The sequence below is a fragment of the Pinus tabuliformis genome, chromosome Q (genome assembly GCF_031772625.1).
Source record: "Pinus tabuliformis cultivar Carrire ecotype Pingquan chromosome Q, CPIR1, whole genome shotgun sequence".
Classification (NCBI taxonomy): Eukaryota; Viridiplantae; Streptophyta; class Pinopsida; order Pinales; family Pinaceae; genus Pinus; species Pinus tabuliformis.
The window spans coordinates 203,313,950-203,336,409 of NC_142296.1; the positions used below are offsets into that span (position 1 = coordinate 203,313,950).

Genomic DNA, 22,460 nt, shown 5'->3' on the forward strand with positions numbered 1-22,460 from the left:
AAGACAATGGCCAACTTGCACAGGTATGTGTATTGGCCCAAGATGCAATAACAAGTAGCTAGGTTCATAAGAGGAATACATTTTTTGTCATACCAATAAGCCTAGTAACAGGAGACGAGGTATATATCATCCCTTACATGTACCCACTCATCTTCGGGAAAACATCTCCATGGATGTTGTGGGAGGTTTACCAACAACTAGGAAGGGACATGGCTACATGTTCATGGTGGTTGATAGGTTCAATAAGATATGTGTTTTGATGCCCTCTAAAAAGACCATTAGTCAACAAGAAGCAATGAATTGATTCTTTGGGCAGGTCTGGGTGCACTTTGGGATACCGAGGATCATCGTTTCAGACAGGGACACAAGATTTCTCAAAACATTATGGACTACCTTGTGGGAGAATATGGACACAAAATTGAAAAGGTCTGCAACATTTCATCCTTAAATAGTCAGGCAGACAGAAGTTGTCCACAAGACTTTGGTGTAGCTTTTGAGAGGTTGCAATAAAAAGCATCTTAAGACATGGGATGAAAATTTGGTATATATGACACTCTTATAACATAGCAGTCCACACTTCTATTAGTAAGTACCTAGTTGATTTATTTTTTAGATATTTTCCACCTTCACCTTTGGATATTGCATATGGGCAACAAGGAGGAGTGAGGGAGGATCTTACAAGGGATCCCTTAAGGGTAGAAAAAAAATTGAGAAGATCAGGCACATTTATATATAGGTATATGAGACACTACATAAGTCACAAAAAAAATATAAGGTCGGGCATGATCAACATAGAATAGAGAAGTCCTTCAACGTGGGAGACAGAGTATAGTTATAATTGAATAAAGAGCAACTACGGGGCCCTAGTAGGAAAATAAAGGCTCTGTGATATGGTCCCTTAGAGTTACTAGAAAAGGTAGGAGATAATTCCTATAGACTCATTCTACCCCATACATGCACATTTACTCAGCGATGAATGTAGAGAATCTGAAGCTATATGATCCTTACATACTAGATCAGGAGGAGGAATGGATCCTACGTTTGGTAGAGGATTTGGCACTTGATGCTCAAGTTGAGTTGAAAAAGGATATTTTGTTTGGAAGATCTCCAAAACTATAAGACACAAGCAATATTACCTTTAGTATATTGGGATGAAAGGACAACTTCCAGACAAAGCAAAATGGCATGTCCAAGAGAAAGTGGAGGAAACTTTTCCTCACCTCGTTCAATAAAAACTTTTGGGGACCAAAAGCCTCCCAAAATGGGGAGGTGTGATCCAGATTAGCTCATTACGATGTTTGACATCCATCTGAATGCTTTCAAAGAGAAAAAAGTGGAGGAATCAACTCACATGACCATTTTTACCGACAGGATCTAATTTGACATATTCGGGTCTGAAACCTTCTGGGAGCATTTTGAGGCATCAAATAATGTTTTTTGGGGGGGTAAAAATTTGTTGCTTTAATGCAACACCTTTATTTCTTATTCTACACATAGATACCTTTCCAATGATGCAAGAATCACCTTAATTAGAGTCTGTATGCAAAAGTTATGCCATTCAGAAGTTGACCTTCCTGTTTCGGCAACCATAATTCAAGATGATCACATGTAAGCCCCCATTACTCATGGAAAAGGGGCTAGCCACATGATCATGATGAAGAGGATTCTAAAATATTCCATATTGTGACTCTAGTTACAAGTTGAAGGAGTCAAACCTGAGCACTCGTAGGCTATCAAATTGTGTTATAACTGGCCACCAGGAGGAAAAGGGGTTCCAATTCTTTTCGAGGGCATTTTGTTCCATAGATTAGTAGAGTAGCCAAGATGGATAGGGAAAGAGCACATTGAGAGGATTTGTGCATTGTAGTAACCCTTGGGCCACAGGTCTTACTTCTTTGTACTTGCAACTAATTTCTATTTAGAGAAAGAGAGCAAAGTGGCTTCACCTTCCAATTGGGTTTTCTCTCAAAGGGGTTTCCCAGGATATATCTTGTGTCAATTGTGGTTTGTGAGTTTTATTTCAATCATCTCTATTTTTTGCATAATTACGATTTGCATGCATATGTAATAAACAATAATTTACATATCCATGAATCTAAATAGAAATAAACCCTCATAGTGTAGATTTCATATATTTAAGTATAATTTTATCAGATGTTTTGTGATGAATTGTCCAATAGAATATCCACAACAATTTACCGATCACATCATCTGTTTACTCACCGTAAAATTCTTTTGCATTTTGGGCATTTATTATATGGTCTTCACCACTAATATTTTTAGATATATAGTAACTTTGATGCTAAATTGTACAAAGGACAAGCCTTTTGATCAATTGGATGTTTTTTTTTAACATAAATGAATAGAGTTTATATACAATACGTGCCCCACAACAAATAAATGGGAAGTTTTGCAATATGGTCTTTTGCAAGTGAATGCCTTTGACTAGCTTCAACTAGTGACACTTTTACAACAACAAAAAACTGAAAACCAACCTCCTCCCAATATGGTAGGGAGGGAAAAGTTCCAAGACTAAATCTTCGGATTTTTCTTCCTACTGCTTCGTGGGAGTAGGAGATTTTTTAACAAATTTCTTACACAAGAAAATGCAAAAACACAACATTTCTATAAAATGCAAGAAGATGACCCACCGCTTGACCCATGGGAGGCAAGACAGTTCTCAGGACTAGAGTTCTTTTTGATGTGATTCTTTTTGCGTCTTGTAACTAGTGGGGACAAACGTTATTTTTTAAGCACATCTGAATAAGAAGGACAAGAAGAGGTGAACTTCTTCTCATCCACCATGCCAGCGTCTTTACCTTTTAGTGGAGAAGGATCCTTTGGAGAAGATTTTCCCACTGTAGAAGCTTTCTTTGGAGAATCTTGATCTCAGCCTTCTTCATCTTTTTGATCAGGACGAATCTTTAGATTGAGAGTCTTCTTGGGAGCTAGTTGATTTTCTTGGGCCTCATAATTTTCATCTTCTATCTCAAGAACATTCAAAACTTCAAAACTATTTTTAGAAATGGGTTGGTGCTGAGATTTTGCCTTATATGGCTATTGCTTCTTATTTCCCTGCTTATTGTGCTTTATTTTAACTAGAATGAATCCTTCCCTATCTTTGTCCTTCTCATTAGGAGGCGCTAGATTTTGAGAGTGTAGAAATTTGATAGAATTGCAACTGCTCAATAAATTTAATCTAAATCAAAAGATACAATTCTACTCTACTACTTTGCGGAAATTAATTCACAATTTAGAGCAACATTCGCAAACATGCAATAATCACATACACAAGCACACATATTTATCTAGGGGAAACCAACTCGTAAAAACCCCTTAAGCCTACTTGCATTAATTAGATGAATAGAGAATGTATTACAATTGCTTGCTCGCTCTAAGCTCAACCTGCAAAAGAATAATTGTTCTCTTTTGAATATATCTAACCCAAACTTAGCCAATTTTTGCCCCCACTTGAGCTCCTATTTCCTTGCACAAATCCTGAGGAAATTAGCCCCTATTTTTTATGAATTTCCTCCAAATTGATTGCACAATTACCAAGGATTGGTCACTGATTGCATGCAAACACTTGTATACTCAAAACTAGTCTACAGCTAATGTTACACCGCCTTGGAATCTCCACCACAGTTAAGCAACTCAAATTTCTTGCATGCATGAGCTATTTTTGGTTGATTTATCAGTTAACTAGATGATATCTCAATTAGACTATTGTCCCACTGCACAACTGACCTCCAACTCGTTCTATTAACTGTTAGAACTAGTTTAATTCATTAAAACTAGAAATAATTTAACTTTATTGTTGCAAATTAGTAATCAACACATGTGATGCAAGAGCATTCAGGCCTAGTCAACAATGTGATGGCATGATCACATGTTGTGACTAACAAAGGGTCGAAAGACAATAGTTTAGTTAACTTTATTTATTTAAATGTATGAGAGTGTTTATTTATTGTAAAATATGAGAAAAAGGGTATAGTGGCTTATTGATCCTCCCTGTTTGGAGATCAGGCCAAGCAGTTAGATTTATTTAGTTTTGAATAGGATATGAGGGATTTGAAAGCTTGATTGAGCATTTGTTTAGAAAAGAGTGGAGTTGAAGAGATTCTCTAGGAGAGAGTGAGAGATTTCTGGATCTGAACCAGAATTGGTTCATGAATCCACTTTTGTATAAATTGTGATCTTTTTGTATAATTCAGAGGTTGGATAGGTTGGAGAGGTTGAATAGATTAGCTGGAGTGTAGATAGAGGCTAGCAAGAGAAACAGGGTCTTTTTATTGTTGTAATCGAGCCAGAGGGCCGAGACTCTGTAACTCATTATTGAATAAAATATCAGTGTTTGTGAAGGTGTTGTTTCTATTAAAACCCTTCCCTTATCTCTGTATATCCACCTGCGGATCAATCTAAGTGTTTTCTCTGTTTTATGCCCTGAAGTGATAAATCGTAGTGTTCAAATCATAATTGGGGTCCTTAGTGTAAAGAGCAGTATTTGAGCCGCTTTAAACCCAATCATTGATCCAAAGATTTCACAGAGAATCGTTGTTGTTGTTTTTTGTTTTGTTTTGTTCTTTTTTTTTTGTTTTGTTTTTTTTTTGTTTTGTTTTTGTTTTTGTTTTTGTTTTTGTTTTGTTTGTTTGTTTGTTTGTTTTTTTTTTTTTTTTTTTTTAATGTAGAGTCTATTAAACACAAGTGAGATCAAGACAAGAGGGAATAGATGCAAGAAGGAACAGTGGTCATTGGATCTATAAGATCAACGAACCAGATCTAATCGAGCGAGCAGAGCCACTTTATCGCATTGGTGAAATTCATGTGTATGCGGCAGACTTCAGGCCTTAAGCCTATGTGATGGGTGATCGCCGATATATCGCATCGGCGGAAGTCTGTGTGGATGGACCGGACCCTAACCACTTGCTAACTCCGATTGCGACATTGCGATATAACGTGGACCGTTAGATCATATACTTGATCAACGGTAGAGATTAATTCACATCAGAATGTTTCATTGATGGGTTTAAAGAAGATGCGCACGCATTAACTAGAAGAGCGGTTTCCCAAAGGTGGTAAGCAGATTATCGTGCGGCCTCAAAAGCCGTAAGTGTTTCAAGAAAACGGACCCGATGAGGTTATAAGCCATATTTTAATTGAGTTGAAGTCCGAAGGTGATCGGATCGTTCGTTGAATCCGAGATCGGATGGATGTCGGGCGCGAACATGCGCGGAGGTTAATTCCAAATCCAGACCCGATGGTTTTATATAACGGATTTAATTCCATTTGAGTTCCAGCCTTAAGCTTTCGAAACAGGTTTCCATGTGTTTCTGTGTAATGCAGAGATCGGAGGAATAATGTGGAAAGGCTTGGTATTAGCGGACCCGAGAGATTTGTATATGCGGGTGGAATGTATTTGAAGTCTGGCTTATGTGTTCGGAGCGGGTTTTCCCGTGTATTCCTTTGTATTCTGATAAAGTTGTATAGCCGGGTTTTTAAGGCAATAGTGCATCAATAACGCTTCCGATAGATGATTGTGAGCATAACCATAAGTCCACGAACAATAGTTGGTATATGAAGGAGGGATTGCCTTGTGATCGGGCTACCCTGCATCAACATGTAAATTGAACTCCATGCCTACTAACTCGAATTTATTGAGCTAACCAAGTGACAAGAGCCATGTCACCTCAATTAACTGCCTCCAAGTTGTTTGTTGATGTGGAAATTTCAAATTTTCTCAATTTGACCAAGGCTAAGTCAAATTGAGCCTTTCTTGCTACACTTCTCAACACTCCCTCTTAGTAAGAAAGGGATTATCAACCACCCTTATCCTGCACCTATGGAATTTGAACTTCCCTCTTGACAAAGCCTTTTTCAAGATGTCAGCATCTTGTTCCTCTATCAGAATGTATTGTAGCAACATTATCCTCCTATGCACACAATATCATAAAATGATGATACTAGATATCTATATGCTTGGATCGATCGTGAAATACATATTTTTAGAGAGCTTAATGCAAATCTGATTATCATAATAGATCACAGTTGGATCCATCTCCTGACCAAATAGTCCCACAAGTATCTTTCTCATCCAGATCGCCTCACATGTTGCTTGACTTGTAGCCATGTATTCAACTTCTGTTGAGCTGAGCGCCACATACCTTTGCTTCCTACTGTACCAGGAAATTATTGTGGACCCAACACTGAAAATTGCACCTGATGTACTCTTTCACTCGGATGGACTCCCTGCACAATCTGCACTTGTGAAGCCACACAACTTCACTCCCTCTGTCCATCTATAACATAATCCATATTGGGCAGTGCCTCTGAGGCACCGTAAGACATGCTTTGCTGCCTTCCAATATAATTTGGTCAGCCTAACCATAGACTGGCTCAGCTGGTTGACTACATAGCACATATCTGGTCGTGTGTTCACAAGATACATCATTGAACCCACTAGCTGCCAGTAAATGGTAACATCAACCTCTTCACTTGAAGTGACATTCCTTCCTCTAGTTGGTCGTTAAAGGTGTCTCTGTGGGATTACAACTCTCCATGTGAAATCTCTGCAGTATCTCGGTGGCATACTTGCCTTGAAACACAAACAATTCCCCATTACCTTGCCATACTTACAGCCCGAGGAAGTAGTGCATGAGACCCATCTCTTTCATCTCAAATTCCCTTGCAAGATCCTCCTTGCAAGTGTTGACCAACTGCTCATCACCTGTCAATTTTAAATCATCAACATATAAAAAAATGATAAGCAATTTACCTTCTACCAAAATATGATAGAGGTTTGCATCCGCTTCACTTTTGGTGAAGCCCAATCCAGTGAGATAACTATCAATCCAAGTGTACCAAGCTCAGGGTGCCTATTTGAGACTGTACAATGCTCGCCTGAGTCTGCACACATGAGACTTCCGATCAAATGTCTCATATCCTTTTGGTTGCTCGATGTACACTTCCTCCTCAATAACACTAGTGAGAAATGTTGTTTTTACATCCATCTGGTGGATCTTCCACCCCGGGTGCGCAACTAGTGCAAGAATTGATCTAATGGAATAATACCTTGCTATGAGAGCAAAGGTTTCCTCATATTCAATTCCCTCAACTTGAGAGAATCCTTTAGCCACAAATCTAGCCTTATACTTCTCTATGTTTCTGTCTGCTACATGCTTAACTTTGAAGATCAATTTTGAATCCACAACTGATTTTTCTGTCAGTATTGGGACTACCTCCTAAACATTGTTCTTCATGATGGATTCATATTCTTCCACCGTTGCATCAACCCAAAATAGTTTCTTAACTATGTCCTCTAAATAGGATGGCTTAGTCTCTATAAGATCAATCATTAGAGCCATGTAGCCAATGTACCTCTCAGATGACCTGCTTTGCTTGTGTAAATTTGAAGGAGCTCCTACATTCTCCCTCACATCCTGCACCAGTATTTTAGCTTCCTTGGTTCCTTTTCTACCTCCTTTGGATGGTTCTACTTGAGTGGATGTATCCACTCTGCCTCCTCTTTTTTCCTCCATTTGTGGCTACTCCACAACTTCCCGAGGTTCCTATTTTGGTGGGATTTGAAGCTCCCTCTCAAGAGAGCATCTCATTTCTTTCTCCTCATCAAACTTTACATCCCTTCACACAATTGTCATTCTAGGGGAAGGTAAATACACCTAGTAAATATGTAGAGTTTCAGTGTAACCCATAAAAACTCCCAACTCTATTGTTGGCTCAAGTTTCTTTCCCAAATCTTTTGAGACATGGTAGTAAATACAGGCTCCAAAAATTCTGAAATGAGACACATCTGGCTTTCTCCCTGAGAAAGCCTCCTCCGGTGTAATCATACCAATAATCTGATGAGGAATCTGATTCTGCAAGTAGACTGATGTGTTACATGTCTTTGCCCACAAATGTAGTGGCAGGCCTTGCACATTTAGCATAGCTCTCGCAGCTCCCACAATGCTCTAGTTCTTTCTCTTAGCTACCCCATTATGTCATGGGTTGTGGGGAGCTGCCAGTTCTCTTTAAATTCCTTCTTTGGTACAAAATTCCTTGAAGTCATTCGAAACATACTCACCTCCATTGTAGCTCATAAGAGCCTTCACCTTGTTGTCAGTCTATTTCTCAACTAGTACCTTGAATTCTACAAATTTTGAGAATATCTCATCCTTCTTCTGCATGAAGAAGATCCAACACTTTCTCGAGAAATTATCAAGAAAAATAACATAGTACTTATGTCTGGTAGTGGAGGTTGTTGAGAAGGGTCCACAAACATCAAAGTGGACTCTCTCCAAGACTGGATTTACTTTGTTATCTCGATCATGGAATGTGGATTTTACATCCCCAAAGTACAACCCTTGCAAACATCATACTTCTCAAGTGATCCTTTAGGAAGGCCAATGGTCATTTGCTGCATAATTTTAAGGGCGCCATGGTGCAAATATCTCAATCTCATGTGACATAATTCATCGAAATTGCGACTCTGCACTTTCTCTACCTTACTTCTTAATGCAACACATTCTTCCACATCAAGTTTATACATGTTCTTCACATGAACCTTGATCTGCTTCACTTGCCGCGCAGCTATGTGTCTCAGAAAGGATTTCCCTTTACTGAAGATCACATCATAGCCATGGTCTTCCAAAACTACTACAAAGATGAGGTTCTTCTTCTAGCTTGGTACAAACATGACATCTTTGAGAAGAAGAGGGGAGCGCAACTCCCTCTTAAAGGTTACTTTACCAATCCTAGTAGCATTGTACATTTCGTCGTCCCCAAGTTCAATATACATATGGAGATCTATCTCCTCCAGGGCACTAAAAAACTCTCTACACCCTCTCATTTGGAATGAGGAACCTAAGTCCAAGTACCACACATTCCCCATCACAGTGTTGGCCATGCATGCGATCAAGGTGAAGTCTAGCTCAAACTGTGAAGCCAATGCTTCACTTGTTGTTCCTCCTGAGTTGTTCTTTCTAGACTTTTTGTGTGGACACTTTGTAGCATAGTGCCCAAATTCATGACAATTTAAGCATTTTATTTTGGACAAGCATTTCTTCTTTCCCCCTTGGATGGATTATGGTTTGGTTTGATATTTTTCTTTTTGCCCTTCTTTCCCTTTCCAACCAATGCAAATTTTTCTTCATCCTCTCCCTTGGATGAACTCCATCTCTCGTATTTTCCCTGATTTCTTCTTGTACCAAATCAGACCGTAAGTGTTCCCAATTCAGTAATTTCACCCTCCCATTCACCTTATGCAACATTCAAACCAACCCCTCCAAGCTCATCTTGAACTTGTGTAAATCTGGTGAGATATTGCAGAATAGTATCATTCTTCTACATCTTAATGTTTCGAAGTTTTTATTTGAGGGCCAGTTTTCTATGGTCATTGTTATTCTCAAATAGCTTAGTCTCTGCCTTCCACATTGCGAAAAGAGTTTCTTTTCCATGGAGATTTGAGATAATGTGGTCTCTCACTCTCTCCAGAATTATTCTCCTCACCTTGGCTACATCTTTCTTCCATTGGACTAGGTTTTGGGAATTTGTTGATCCTGGTTTTGGAATGTGTGTATTGACATATTCCAAAAATCCATTGTCATCAAGCAGTTCCTCAATGCAATCCTTCTAGGCAGTGGAATTCAAGTTGCCTTCTAGGGCATAATCTAATCTTAGTCCATTGAAGGCCATTCTCCCAACTCTGAAGAAATGCTGCTACACTGAAGCTGCAAATTCGAACCTCCTGAGGAGTAACTTTGAAATCCTTGTTCTAATGTGAATCATGCTCTTATACCATGTAGAAATTTGATATAATTGAAATTCCTCAAGAAATTTGATCTAAATCAAGAGACACAAATATAGTCTACTGCTCCACAAAAATTAATTCGCAATTTAGAACAACATTTGCAAACATGCAACAATCACATACAAAATGATTCGAAGATCAAAATTTAGCTCAAAAATGAAAGTGCCCAGAATCTTTTGAAACCAATGTCAAGTTGTAGTGTTTGTCGTTCTGATTCCAACAACACTTGAATTGCCTCAATTTGATGTCGTATGACAAAGTTATGATGTTCTGATCGTTTGGCTCAACAAGTAAAAAAAAATTGCAGATGAGCTAACTGGGTAACTGACTAGGCATTTTGTATTGCTGATTTCAGTAAGCCTACTGGGTGTGTATAGACCAATCATGGCTTTCTAAGTGGCAGGCTCATACAAGTGCAGGATGGCACATTTTTATTGGTCGAACTTTGGTTGTGGTGGTCCAATGAGAGGATGCCACATGGCCCTACCAGAGGCTGCCATGTGGCACCTCGTGGTTGGTTAAATTTTTTTGTGTTTTGACCTATAGGCCAGGTGGGATCGAACTCATGACCTACCATACAACACTGTCGAGACTTACCATTGCACCACACTCATATTACTTAACAAACAATGGGCGTGGGTTATTGTTAAAGACCATGTGAAGGCGCGTTGGGGGAGAGGGGTTGGAACTAAGCCCTGGCCCCTGGTCACATCGACATCCACATGACCACAAGCGGTGAATAGGGAGAGCGCTAGTGGAGAGGGTTTGAAGACCAGCCCCAATCCTTGTCACATTACTCCCCACATGACCCTGGCGGAAAACCTCCAAGCGCAGAATGGGAGGGGAAGAACTTAAGCCTAGCCCCGGTTGTATTGCATCCACAGGACCAAGCATATAGCGGAGAAGGTTCTTGGTGGAGGGGCGGGGCTGTAGGCCCTAACTCCAGGTCCCATCATAGTCCATGTGATCCCGTCAAAGAGATAGTGGGCTCCGGTGGTGGGGGTGGGCGATTAGCCCTAGCCCCGGCCACATTGATGGCGTAGATCCGTTGGAGAAATAACGAAGGGCTAGCGCGGTAGGGGCGGGCGATTAGCCTCGGCCCCTGGCCACATTAACATCCACATGACCAACAACCCGATGGATTTGGGGCCTAGACTGACGGGGGCGGGCCGTTAGCGCAACCCTCAGTCTTATAGCACCCATGTGGCCTTGATATTGGGCCTAAGGGTCATTGGAAAAATTAAAAGGCCGACAATTTGCACCAGATGCGGGCGAGATTATCACCTGACGAGCGGATTTAAGGGCGGAATTGTCGCTCGGTTAGCAGGTTCATCCAATTTGGAGGACGAATAGCAGCAAAAACTTGGGAGAGCCAAAACTTGATGAGTTTTTTTGGCCTTTTGGAGGTCAAGAAGAGTCCAGATAAGGGGTTTTTGGAAATTTTGAATCGTATGGAAGCCTTTGTTCACTCATTGGAACAACCTTGAAGTTAATTTTTGCAGGTTTGAGTCGATCGGTGTCAGGATCAATTAGTGGGTTGAAGCATTTTTTGAAAGATTTTGAGCATGGAGAGGACCTTGTAGGGGTTTTCCAGGCTTCATATGTTATTTGCAACAATTGTGACATCTATGATGCAACTCAAGTTTTTATTTTCTCATTATGTCTTGTTGAGGAAAGTTCTCTTTTAATACTTCAATGTTGAGTTGTTGTACTTGTAATGCTAATTGTTAGATGGAGTACAGGGTCTTGATGTGCGAGCCCTTTTCTTATTAATTTTTTCATGACTGACTGTAGGTTGTCATGCTTTTTAGAGTGAGAGTTCTTTGTAAGAGAATGTTTCCTTGAAGGGGAAATTAGCCACTATTTTTGTCAACACACTTTATGTACTCTTTATCATTGAAACATATGGAGCAGTCTAGCTGTGTCAGCAAGCCCAAAGATGTAGCCTAGGAGGGATGAACTTCATCACCAAATTATGTGTTATCTCTCTTCATGTTTGCCTTTATGAGTTAAATGATGATATGTTGCTTGTTTAAAGTTCACATGAGAACTAACTCATTATTCTCGAAGAGACCATAAAGCTTATGTTTACATAAGACCCATTTTTACTTGCAAAGCGTTAGAGGATGATCAATTTTTAGGAAGGAGAAGTTCTCCTCCAATTTTAGACCAATTACTATCAGAGCCAGTTTCTGACAAAGTTGTAGGAATGTGGAAGAAGATGGAAAGTCTCGAGGAGCTAGAGGAGATGAACTTTTCTCTTCGAATGGAGAATGTTGAATTGAGGAGAATGCTTGAAGTTGCTGAAGAGAAGAAGAGGCATATGCACCTTCAATTGCAGCATGTGCTTGAGGAACAAGTTGGTGAAAGTTCCACTCCAGAAGAAGCAAATAATTCCTCAAAAGTGAAACCAATTTGTGGGCATGTTCCAAACATAGGTTATGGACCTTATGTGGAGAATGATGCTTGCGAGTTTTGTTAGCATCTCAAAGATTCTCATTATATTCCTGTTGGTAAAAGTGGGTGGCTTGAGTGATCTTCAAATTTGTCATCAACATCTGAAGCAAAAAAGACAGTGGAAAATCCAAGGAGGTAATCAACATCTGTAGTTCAAATCCTTCAGTTTATGTTAATAACACATGTTTTGCATCCTTTGAACAACATACTAAAGGCATCAGTATGAAGTTGCTAGCTCGAATGGGTTATGAAGGAGGAGGCCTCATAATCAATGGCCAAGGAATCACTAATCCTATCATGGTGAAAGAGAGACTAAGATATCAAGGATTGGGATATGGTCATAAAGAGTTTGGAGAGTGTTCTAAACTATTTGAGGCAAAGAAATCATCAGATGATGATATGTCACACCAAGATGGTAGTGATAATGTCAATTTGTCTCGTAAGAGAGATGAATGCTTCAAAGGACTTTGCATGTCATCATCTAGTCCACATTGTCAAAGTTACAGCCCAAGGGACAGGTATAAATGTCATGGGACTTTTCCAAATGTTGGTAATTTTGATTATTTGTGGGACATGTATCCTTGCATTTTTTGTGATGCAGTTGACCATTGTGTGGCTGATTGTGAGCAACGCAAGATGATGGTCAAAAGAATGGACCAAATTCTTGGCATCAAGCATGAAGAACCTCCCTCACACTTGAAAACTTCCTTGTTGATGGGCAAGCGAAAGTACTTTTGTACCCATTGTAACATGCATGGGCATGGGAATGAAAAGTGTTGGAAACTTCATCTAGAACTTCGTCCCAATAAGGATAAAAAGGTTATGCAAACTAATGCAAGGAAAGCAACATGTGGTAAACAGGATATTGACATAGTTCCTAAGGCAACCTTCAAAGCATAATGGATGCAGAACCATAAGCCAAGGAGAGGAAAAGATATGGTAGACTGTTTGTATAGTTGGTTGTTTTGTAAATTGAAAATACTTGTTGTTCATTAGTTGTTTTTGGGTACTTTATAAAGTGAAACAAGAATAATCACTATTTGCAACAAGCATGTTTTTCATTGACATGACATATTATGTTGGCTTGTTTATGAGTCCAAATATTTAAGGACTTTTGGGATGAACAATGTTTGTCGTCCAGTTTGTCTATAGTTGCATCATGTACTCACCGATACAAGTGTTCAAGATGAAGCTTGTTGTGAATGAAATCTTTGATAAAGATTGTACAAGAAATGACTATGTTTTTGTGGACAAAGCCAAATGTGTCATTGAATTATTGCAGCCAGAGTAATTTTGTGTACAAGCACAGTTTGAGGACAGTAAAGCAAAGTTTGAATCAGTGCATGGCAAGCATTGAATTGCTTATGATTTCCAAGATGGAAAGTCAAGTTTGTCTTCAACAATGGAACTTCAAGATGAAGTTGTTTGAGCCTTGAAAGATGGTTTGGGAGAGAATGTTCAAATTCCATCCATCGATGTTTTTGTTCCTGCATGGTTATAAGAATTGTGGTTCGATTCTTGACAAGAAGGTAAGGTCTTCACGCAGAGGATAGGTGGAGTACCTTGATTGGAGCTTGAAGGCACCAATTAAAAATAGAACATTAAGGATTTAGTTTGAGAAAGTTTTGAGTTTTTGCCTCATTTTGTTTGCTAGGAGAAGATAAACTTTTGTATTCCAAAAGTTCCTAGTGGGGAGATATGATCCGGAGATCAAAATTTGGCTCAAAAATTAAAGTGCCCAAAATCCTTTGAAACCGGTGCCAAGTAGTAGTGTTCATCGTTATGATTCCAAGGACACTTGAATCGCCTCAATCTGATGTCGTATGAAAAAGTTATGATGTTCTTATCGTTTGGTTCAACAACTAAAAAAATTACAGGTGAGCTGACTGGGCATTTTGTACTGCTAATGTCAGTAAGTCTCTTGGGTGCGTACAGACCAATCATGGCTTTCCAAGTGGCGGTCTCATACAAGTGTAGGATGTCACATTTTTATTGGTCAAACTTCGGTTGTGGTGGTCCAATGAGAGGATGCCACATGACACCTCATGGTTGGTTAATTTTTTTGTGTTTCGACCCACAGGCTAGGAGGGATCGAACTCATGACCTGCCATACAACACTGCCGAGTCTTACCACTACACCATGCTCAAGTTACTTAACATACAATGGGTGTGAGTTATTGTTAAAGACCATGCAAAGGTGTGTTAGGGGAGAGGGGCCAGGAATAAGCCCCAGTGAACAGGGAGGGCACTGGAGGAGAGGGTTTGAGGATCATCCCCAACCCTTGGTCACATTACTCCCCACATGACCTTGGTGGAAAACCTCCGAGTGTATAACTGGAGGGGATGAACTTAAGCCTAGCCCCGGTCGTATTGCACCTATAAGAACAAACCATATAGTGGAAAAGGTGCTTGGAGGAGGGGGCAAGGTTGTAGGCCCTAGACCCAGGTCCCATCGTAGTCCATGTGACCCCAGCGAAGAGATAGTAGTGCCGTGGCAGGGGCAGGCAGTTAGCCTCGACCCCTTGCCACATTGATGGAGCAGAAATGTCAGCAGAATAATTGATCAAAGATCTTTTGCTTATAGATGCATCAACATTACATGAAATAGAGCTTATAACCCAAGGAACTTAAAAGCACATAAAGCAGTGTGGAAATAACACGATAAGCAAGAAACCATGACACAAATATTTGATTATGGAGTTTGTCCAATTTGGACTACGTCTCTGGGCTCTGCTCAATAGTGGTGAGGCCTTCATTCATTAAGTGGCATAAAAAGAGATAAAAGTACAAGAAAAAATCTTTGCAATCCTTATACCTCCAATCTAGAAGATGAACAAAGAATGGAGAGCCCAGCTTTGGAAACAGATAGTATCACTGAAATCCTGGCGAAAACCATGCAAAAACGCCTATCCAAACACCAAATTTGGATATTCGGGCCTTCTACAACTTCTCGAAACCTCCCTACTGCTCAAGGCGAGGTCCTGGCTTGCTACCAGGTTAGGGTCTGCAATGCACTATGGCTTCTAAACTAATATTCCAGTCCTCTCTTCCTTTCTCCGACACGGATGGTCCTATATATAAGATGGCAGCAAAATCCCTCAATACCCGGGCAGTTCCAAACAAATGACGAAGTTTAGCAAACATGTGTTTTTCCAACAGAGGTTCTCGGGGTCCTGAATAGTATGTGGCAACAATCCTTACAAGCATGGAAAAACCCCTTTAATTGTGTGTTGAAATCGGCAGCCTTTTACTATCAACATTTCCCGGTAATCGGCAGTTTCATCGCCCTACATACCAACCCATACATCAAGTGGCTTGCGATACATCGAACCCATCAGGAGTATTAAACATAACATATAATATATTGGGTCTGGATTCCTCATCGCAAATCGCAATCAGTAGAGCCCATCAGGTAACATGAATACGGGCATGGTGCTTGTGCGATATGTGATTGCGATATCAAAACCACAAACTAATCTTGCCGGAGGCCGATTCTTTCACCTTCTCCTTTTGCGATGGGCAATTGCGATTTGATCGCATCGCAACCTTGGGCCGATTTTCCTTAAGTTGTGACCTTTTATGTGATATGTGATATGTGGGACCAATGGAAGCCTGCCACTTGGCACTTCCCCATTCTTTGAGAGTGTCTGCCACGTCATCTTCTCCTGCCACCTATTCAAGTCAAACATAAACTTTGACTTGCTCTGACTTCTTCGTATGAACTCGGATTTGAGTGTTGTTTGCACCACTGGTATTAGGATGATGAGCACTTCGATCGGATGCTAAGTTTATCCAAATTCTACCACTTTGAGTTTTTATCCTTCTTACCATGCCACTGGTACTTTTTAAAGATCTACCTAAATCAATCCTCCCCACTAAAAGCTGATCGCCAAAATCATTTTCAGTCAATTGGAAAGTGAGGAAATTTCTCCCTCACTTTCTCTTTCTCCATCCATTGAGATTTATTCGGATGCATTCCTTTGAAGCCAATACAAATGTACTCCACATCTACCTGTTGTGAAGTTCTGGTTTTCTTGTCGAGTATGATATCTTCAGGCAACTTCTCTAGATACTCTGGTGCAAAATCATCCACTGTAGGAATCTGTGCAACCTCTTTGGTATCCATAATCAATGGGGGTTCATAAATCTTTAGGTCTTCAACATTCACTGCTGAGTACATTTGCATATAAGCGGGAAAGTCAAGACGAAAAGCATTGTCTCTAATCTTTTCCAATGTGATGAAGGGACCATATCGAATGGGTTTCAATTTATTCCCTTCTCCCTTCATTCTATCCTTGTTGATGTGGAGCCATACCTTGTCCCCAACTTGAAACGAATGGTCAACTCACTGCTTATCATGTCGAACTTTATACAGAGCCTGACTCTTCTCCAACTTCTCCTGTACTGCCTGATGAATTACCTATATCCACTAAATAAACTTCTTTGCTTTGTCCCTATCATCTCATCCATTTCCATCCTCATCTTTCCCAAAGTCCATGTCTAAGGGATTCCTTGGTAGATAGCCAAAACATATCTCGAATGATGAGCTCTATGTGGATGAAAGTGCTTCTTGATTGTATGCATGCTGCACATAAGGAAGTTGTTCATCCCATAACTTGGGATGTTTTCCACAATAGCCTCGTAACAAGTGTACCACAGTGCGGTTGACGACCTCTGTCTACCCATCGATCTGTGGATGAAATTTCGTACTTCTTTTCAGCTTAGTGTCCATCACTCTCCATAAGCTGGTCCAAAACTCTCCAAGAAAGCGAGAGTCTCGATCTGACATAATAGATGTGGGCAACCCAAAATGGACCCAGACATGCTGAAAGAAAAGGTAAGCAGTTTACTCAGCAGTGACCTACTTTTTACAAGGCATTAAAATACACATTTTACTACAACGACATACAAATAGTCATGACCTTCCCTAGACATAGGAAAACCACCTACAAAATCCGTGGACACGCTTTCCCATGGTTGACTCGGAATAGGGAGTGGTGTGTAGAGCCCAAGTTTTCTATTAGAGGGCTTTGAAACAGAACACAACACACAACCATTTACAAAGCAAGTCACAATGTTTTTCATATGAGGCCAAAAACAAAACGTCTGTAAATGAAATAAAGTTTTTTCAACCCCAAAATGACCAGACACCAGAGAGGTACGAGCCTCTCAAATTATACGCACCCTTTCATCAATGGGTATGCAAAGTTTTCCAAGGTGGTACAATAGTTTTCCCTGCAAATAGTAATTGTCCAACTGTGATCCACGAGTAAGTTTCACATAAATCTCTTTAAGATCATTATCGTTAGCATAACCTTCTAATGATAAAGAAGAATTTTTCAAAACTACAGATGCAAAAATAGGAGGGCGAGAAAGCATATCTGCTACTTTGTTGTTGCCGCCCTTCTTGTATTTTATTACCAGATCAAACCGTTGGAGGAATCCCATCCATCTGAAATGACGAGCTTGTTGAAGCTTGGTGTATGACTGAAGGTACTACAAGGGCTGATGATTCGTATGGATGATGGTCTCCTTGCCGATCAGGTAGTGTTTCCACTTCTTTACACTCTGGACCAAGGCATACAACTCCCTGCCATACGTGGGATAATTCATAACAGCGTGGGAGAAACTATATGAATGGTAACATACAGGCTTCCTTTACTGCATCAATACAATGCCCATGGCATATCCCCTGACATCTGTTTCAATCTCAAAAGGCTGCTGAAGGTCTGGTAAGGCTAGCACTGGTGCTATGTTGATCTTCTCTTTCAGCGTGTCAAAGGGTTTGTTCTATTTTCCTCCTCACTGAAAGGCCTGCTTCACACTTGTCAATGCGTGTAAGGGGGCTGCGATAATAGAGTAGTTCGCAATGAACCTTCTCCAATACTGTACCGCACCCAAAAATATATGGACCTCTGTAACATTTGTGGGCTCAAGCCACTTCATAATTGCATCTACTTTAGAGGGATTTATTTTTAATTGCCCATTACCAACTATGTGACCTAAATAAACCAAAGAGGTCTTCCCAAACTCACACTTTGACAATTTTACATACAGTTTTTTTTTTTTTTCCCAAACTCACACTTTGACAATTTTACATACAATTTTATTTTAATTTTAATTTTAATTTTAATTTTATTTATTTATTTATTTATTTATTTCCTAGAACATCAAGCGCTTTCTTCACATGACATACATGTTCATCCCATGTCTTACTATACACAAGAATATCGTCCAGATATATAAGCACCAAATTATCAAGAAAAGGCCCAAACAGATCATTTGTTACCCTCATAAACGTGGCCAGAACAATTTTACATACAATTTTATTTTATTTATTTTATTTATATATTTTTTTGTTCAGAACATCAAGCGCTTTCTTCACATGACATACATGTTCATCCCATGTCTTACTATACACAAGAATATCGTCCAGATATATAAGCATAAAATTATCAAGAAAAGGCCCAAATCATTTGTTAACGTGGCTGGAGCATCGCATAATCCGAATGGAATCACCATCCATTCGAACAACCCCTGTTTGGTTTTGAATGGAGTCTTCCAAATGTCTTGTTTTGCAACTCTAGCCTGGTGATATCCACTACGCAAATCCAGTTTTGTAAAATAGACAACATTTTTCAACTGATCTAATAATTCATAAATGAGAGGGAGAGAGTATTAATTCTTCACTGTAATTTTGTTTAGCACCCTGTAGTCTACGCACATTCTCCATGTGTCGTCTTTCTTTGGCACCAACATGATCGGTGAGCCGCATAGAGAAGAACTTAGTCTGATGACCCCTTGATTTAGCAACTCCTGCACCTATTTCTTAATCTCCTCCATCTCGATAGAAGCCATCCTGTATATGCCAATATTCGGTACAGGATCATCCTGTTGTAAACGGATCTCATGTTGGATTTCCCGTTTTGGGGGGAAATCCTATCAGTTCCTAAAACAATCCATCATAGTCAGAAATAAATTCAAACAATTATTTCTTATGATCAGGATCACAACCTTTGAAAGCATTAGCCGTCTCAACCTCTTTCACTCTCACTACCATGAGCATGCACCCTTTACTGGAATTAACCAGTCGTTTAATCTGTCCCACACTTATAAGGCTAGCGCTAACTTTCGTATGATGAGCTCTGACTATATATTCTACCCTGTCCTTTGTGAGGTGGTATTTATTTCCGTGTTGAAAGAAAATTGGCTTTATGTCATATAAATACGGACTTCCCAAGATAATCCCACATATGTCCAAAGGCACAACATCTAATTCTACCTCATCAATTAATTTTGAAGCAATAACAAATTTGGCCCTACACTTCTTGGTTACTTGTAAGTTTGCTTTATTGCTTACCCAACCAAGCGGGTATGGACTTGGATGTGGCTTAGTTTCGAGGCCTAACTTTTTCACTAAGGACTCTCAAATTAAATTTGCTTGGGAGCTTGAATCGAACAAAGTTTCCACCTTTGTGTGTTTTATAATAACTCTAATGTGGAATAGTTCAATTCTCCTTCGCTCATTACTTACAGGCTCATTCAAATCATTAGTACTTGCAATTGAATCAGAACTATTATTTGTTGGGTTGTGTTATATTCTTTCCACAACTAGCCCACGTAGTTAACCGGGGGGTTAGAAGGGGGGCGGAGCCCCCCCTTTGTTGCATCGGTTGCATAGCGGGGGGAGTCACAGGGGGTTTAAAATTTTGTTTTTGGACCCTATATTAGGTTGGGTGGACCTACCTATTGTTATAGACATTTTTGGGCACTGCAACCCCAATCATACATGTCCATAAACCAAGGGTTCCTAAGTCCCTAAAAGTGTTGTTTCATACCCTAAAGGAACAAGGTCAGCTGATTACATCATCTCCCAGAAGTTCTCCACAGAAAACTGCTCAGAACTGGTCAAAGCTGGACCATACAGACTGCCCAGTGCAGAGGGTGCGATGCATCCCACCTGCTCAGTGAAAAAGGGTGCGATGCATACTGAAAAGCCCTTCTGTAGGGTGCGATGGACGAGAGTAGACAAATGGCAGAGACAGTTTGCAAGGTGGATCGTCATGGAATCTTCCAGAAACTTCTACTGTGACACTTGTCTCTCTGAATTCGCCCAAGGATGAGTAAGAGATCATCAATCTCCAAGTGGAATCAAGAACTATCAGAGAGAGGACACTAATCAAAATCCCAGAAGCTGACTCACCCCCCTGCAATCATCTATATATGGATCCCTCATCCTAGAGATCCAGGGGCTGGAATTTTGTATCTTGTAAGGAAGTGCTGTTGGTTTCTTGGTGGAATATCATAGTGTTTGGTGATCTAAGCTTTTCATGAGGTGAAAGAAGGGCTTTCATGCTGGAGGATGACGCTGGGTCAGAATAATTGGTTGTAATCCTCTTTGCTATTCTTGATATTAATAAAGCTATTCAAGTTTTCCTCCACATTCTTGTATGTTTGATGATATATGCATTTGTGTGGTCAATATATATCTGGTCCTATATTGTTTATGATTGTAGATCTCTGTTCTTTGATAGTATTATGCTGCTTTGATTCCACAGGTGCTCTTTGAAGTTGGGTAGACGAAGGAGAAGCGACAAGAATCTGTCAGAAGGGAGAGGAACCGAGCAAGGAACCAAGCGCAAGACTGAGGTTGGTGTCCTTCATTCCCCTCTTATCTACTTCTCATAAAGGAAAACGAAAGTAGTTTTAGTTTGTTTGTTTCTAAGATAGCTACCAGTCTTAGTGGGACTAGCAGTTCTGTGTGGACACTAGATTTCCCGATAACAAAATGGCGACTCCACTGGGGAGCGAATAGATTGTTTGTTTGTCTATATTTGTTTGTTTTATAAACTTACAAACGGAGCCTGAAGTCAAGCCAGCTAACCTTCGAACTACATTTGCTACGCAAGTGCAAAGTAGATCAATGCTGCTTCAGTCTATCTCCGGGTTTTGTTTATAAACTGAACAATCGATTTGCAAACCCTTTAATTGCCCTAGTGGTGGCTCTAGTAACCTCATTAGATAAACCCTTGTGATTTATATTTACTGAACATCACTTGCTTGGCGTAAATCCCTGAACTGAGCTGCAAACTGTGACCCGGAACCCAGTTGAAGTCTCGTCCCTGGACCATCGCACCTTCTCCTCTTGGGAATCTGGATGCATCGCACCTCTCGTGTGCAGTATGTGCGCTGCATCGCACTTTCCTTGTGTTGCAGGTGCGCTGATCAGACAAGACCTCTTCTGCTCTCAGATTTTGGTTTCTATGTTCACTCTCTTCAGCTTTATTCAGGAGTTTTGCTATCTGTGATCGGTATACCACTGTGGAAACTCCCTTCCTTTCCATCATTCCGCCTCCATTGTGCAAAGAACTGTGAATGTTTTTATGTATTGTGCACCATTTTCAATTCTCTTTTACAAAGAAGTAGCATAATCAAACTATCGTCTTTTGATCTGAAAGTGTCGCAAATGTCGTTTTCAGTCAAAGAAAAGAATTCTATTGTTCTTGATGGTCGATTATACAGTTACTCTTGTATTTGATTTGAATTAGTAGTTTTTCAAGTGTCAAAAGCAGTTTTCAATCCAAAATAGCAAAGAGTCGCCATTTTGTTATCGGGAAATCTAGTGTCCACTCGGAACTGCTAGTCCCACTAAGACTGGTAGCTATCTTAGAAACAAACAAACCAAAACTACTTTCATTTTCCTTTATGAGAAGTAGATAAGAGAGGAATGAAGGACACCAACCTCAGTCTTGCGCTTGGTTCCTTGCTCAGTTCCTCTCCCTTCTGACAGATCCTTGCCGCTTCTCCTTCGTCTACCCAACTTCAAAGAGCACCTGTGGAATCAAAGCAGCATAATACTATCGAAGAACAGAGATCTACAATCATAAACAATATAGGACCAGATATATATTGACCACACAAATGCATAAATCATTAAACATACAAGAATGTGGAGGAAAAATTGAATAGCTTTATTAATATCAAGAATAGCAAAGAGGATTACAACCAATTGTTCTGACCCACCATCATCCTCCAGCATGAAAGCCCTTATTTCACCTCATGAAAAGCTTAGATCACCAAACACTATGATATTCCACCAAGAAACCAACAACACTTCCTTACAAGATACAAAATTCCAGCCTCTGGATCTCTGGGATGAGGGATCCATATATAGATGATTGCAGGGGGGTGAGTCAGC

General features: G+C 40.0%; 1 protein-coding gene across 1 annotated transcript in view; it reads left to right on the plus strand.

The window, feature by feature from the left end:
- The first annotated feature begins 12,502 nt into the window (after window positions 1–12,502).
- The window catches only part of LOC149218902 (uncharacterized), a 38,796-nt gene continuing 28,838 nt past the window's right edge, over window positions 12,503–22,460 (plus strand). The window contains exons 1-2 of the mRNA XM_089386658.1: window positions 12,503–12,780; window positions 13,545–13,650. Coding sequence (XP_089242784.1) covers window positions 12,503–12,780; window positions 13,545–13,650 — 384 coding nt within the window. The remainder of the gene's footprint in view (window positions 12,781–13,544; window positions 13,651–22,460) is intronic.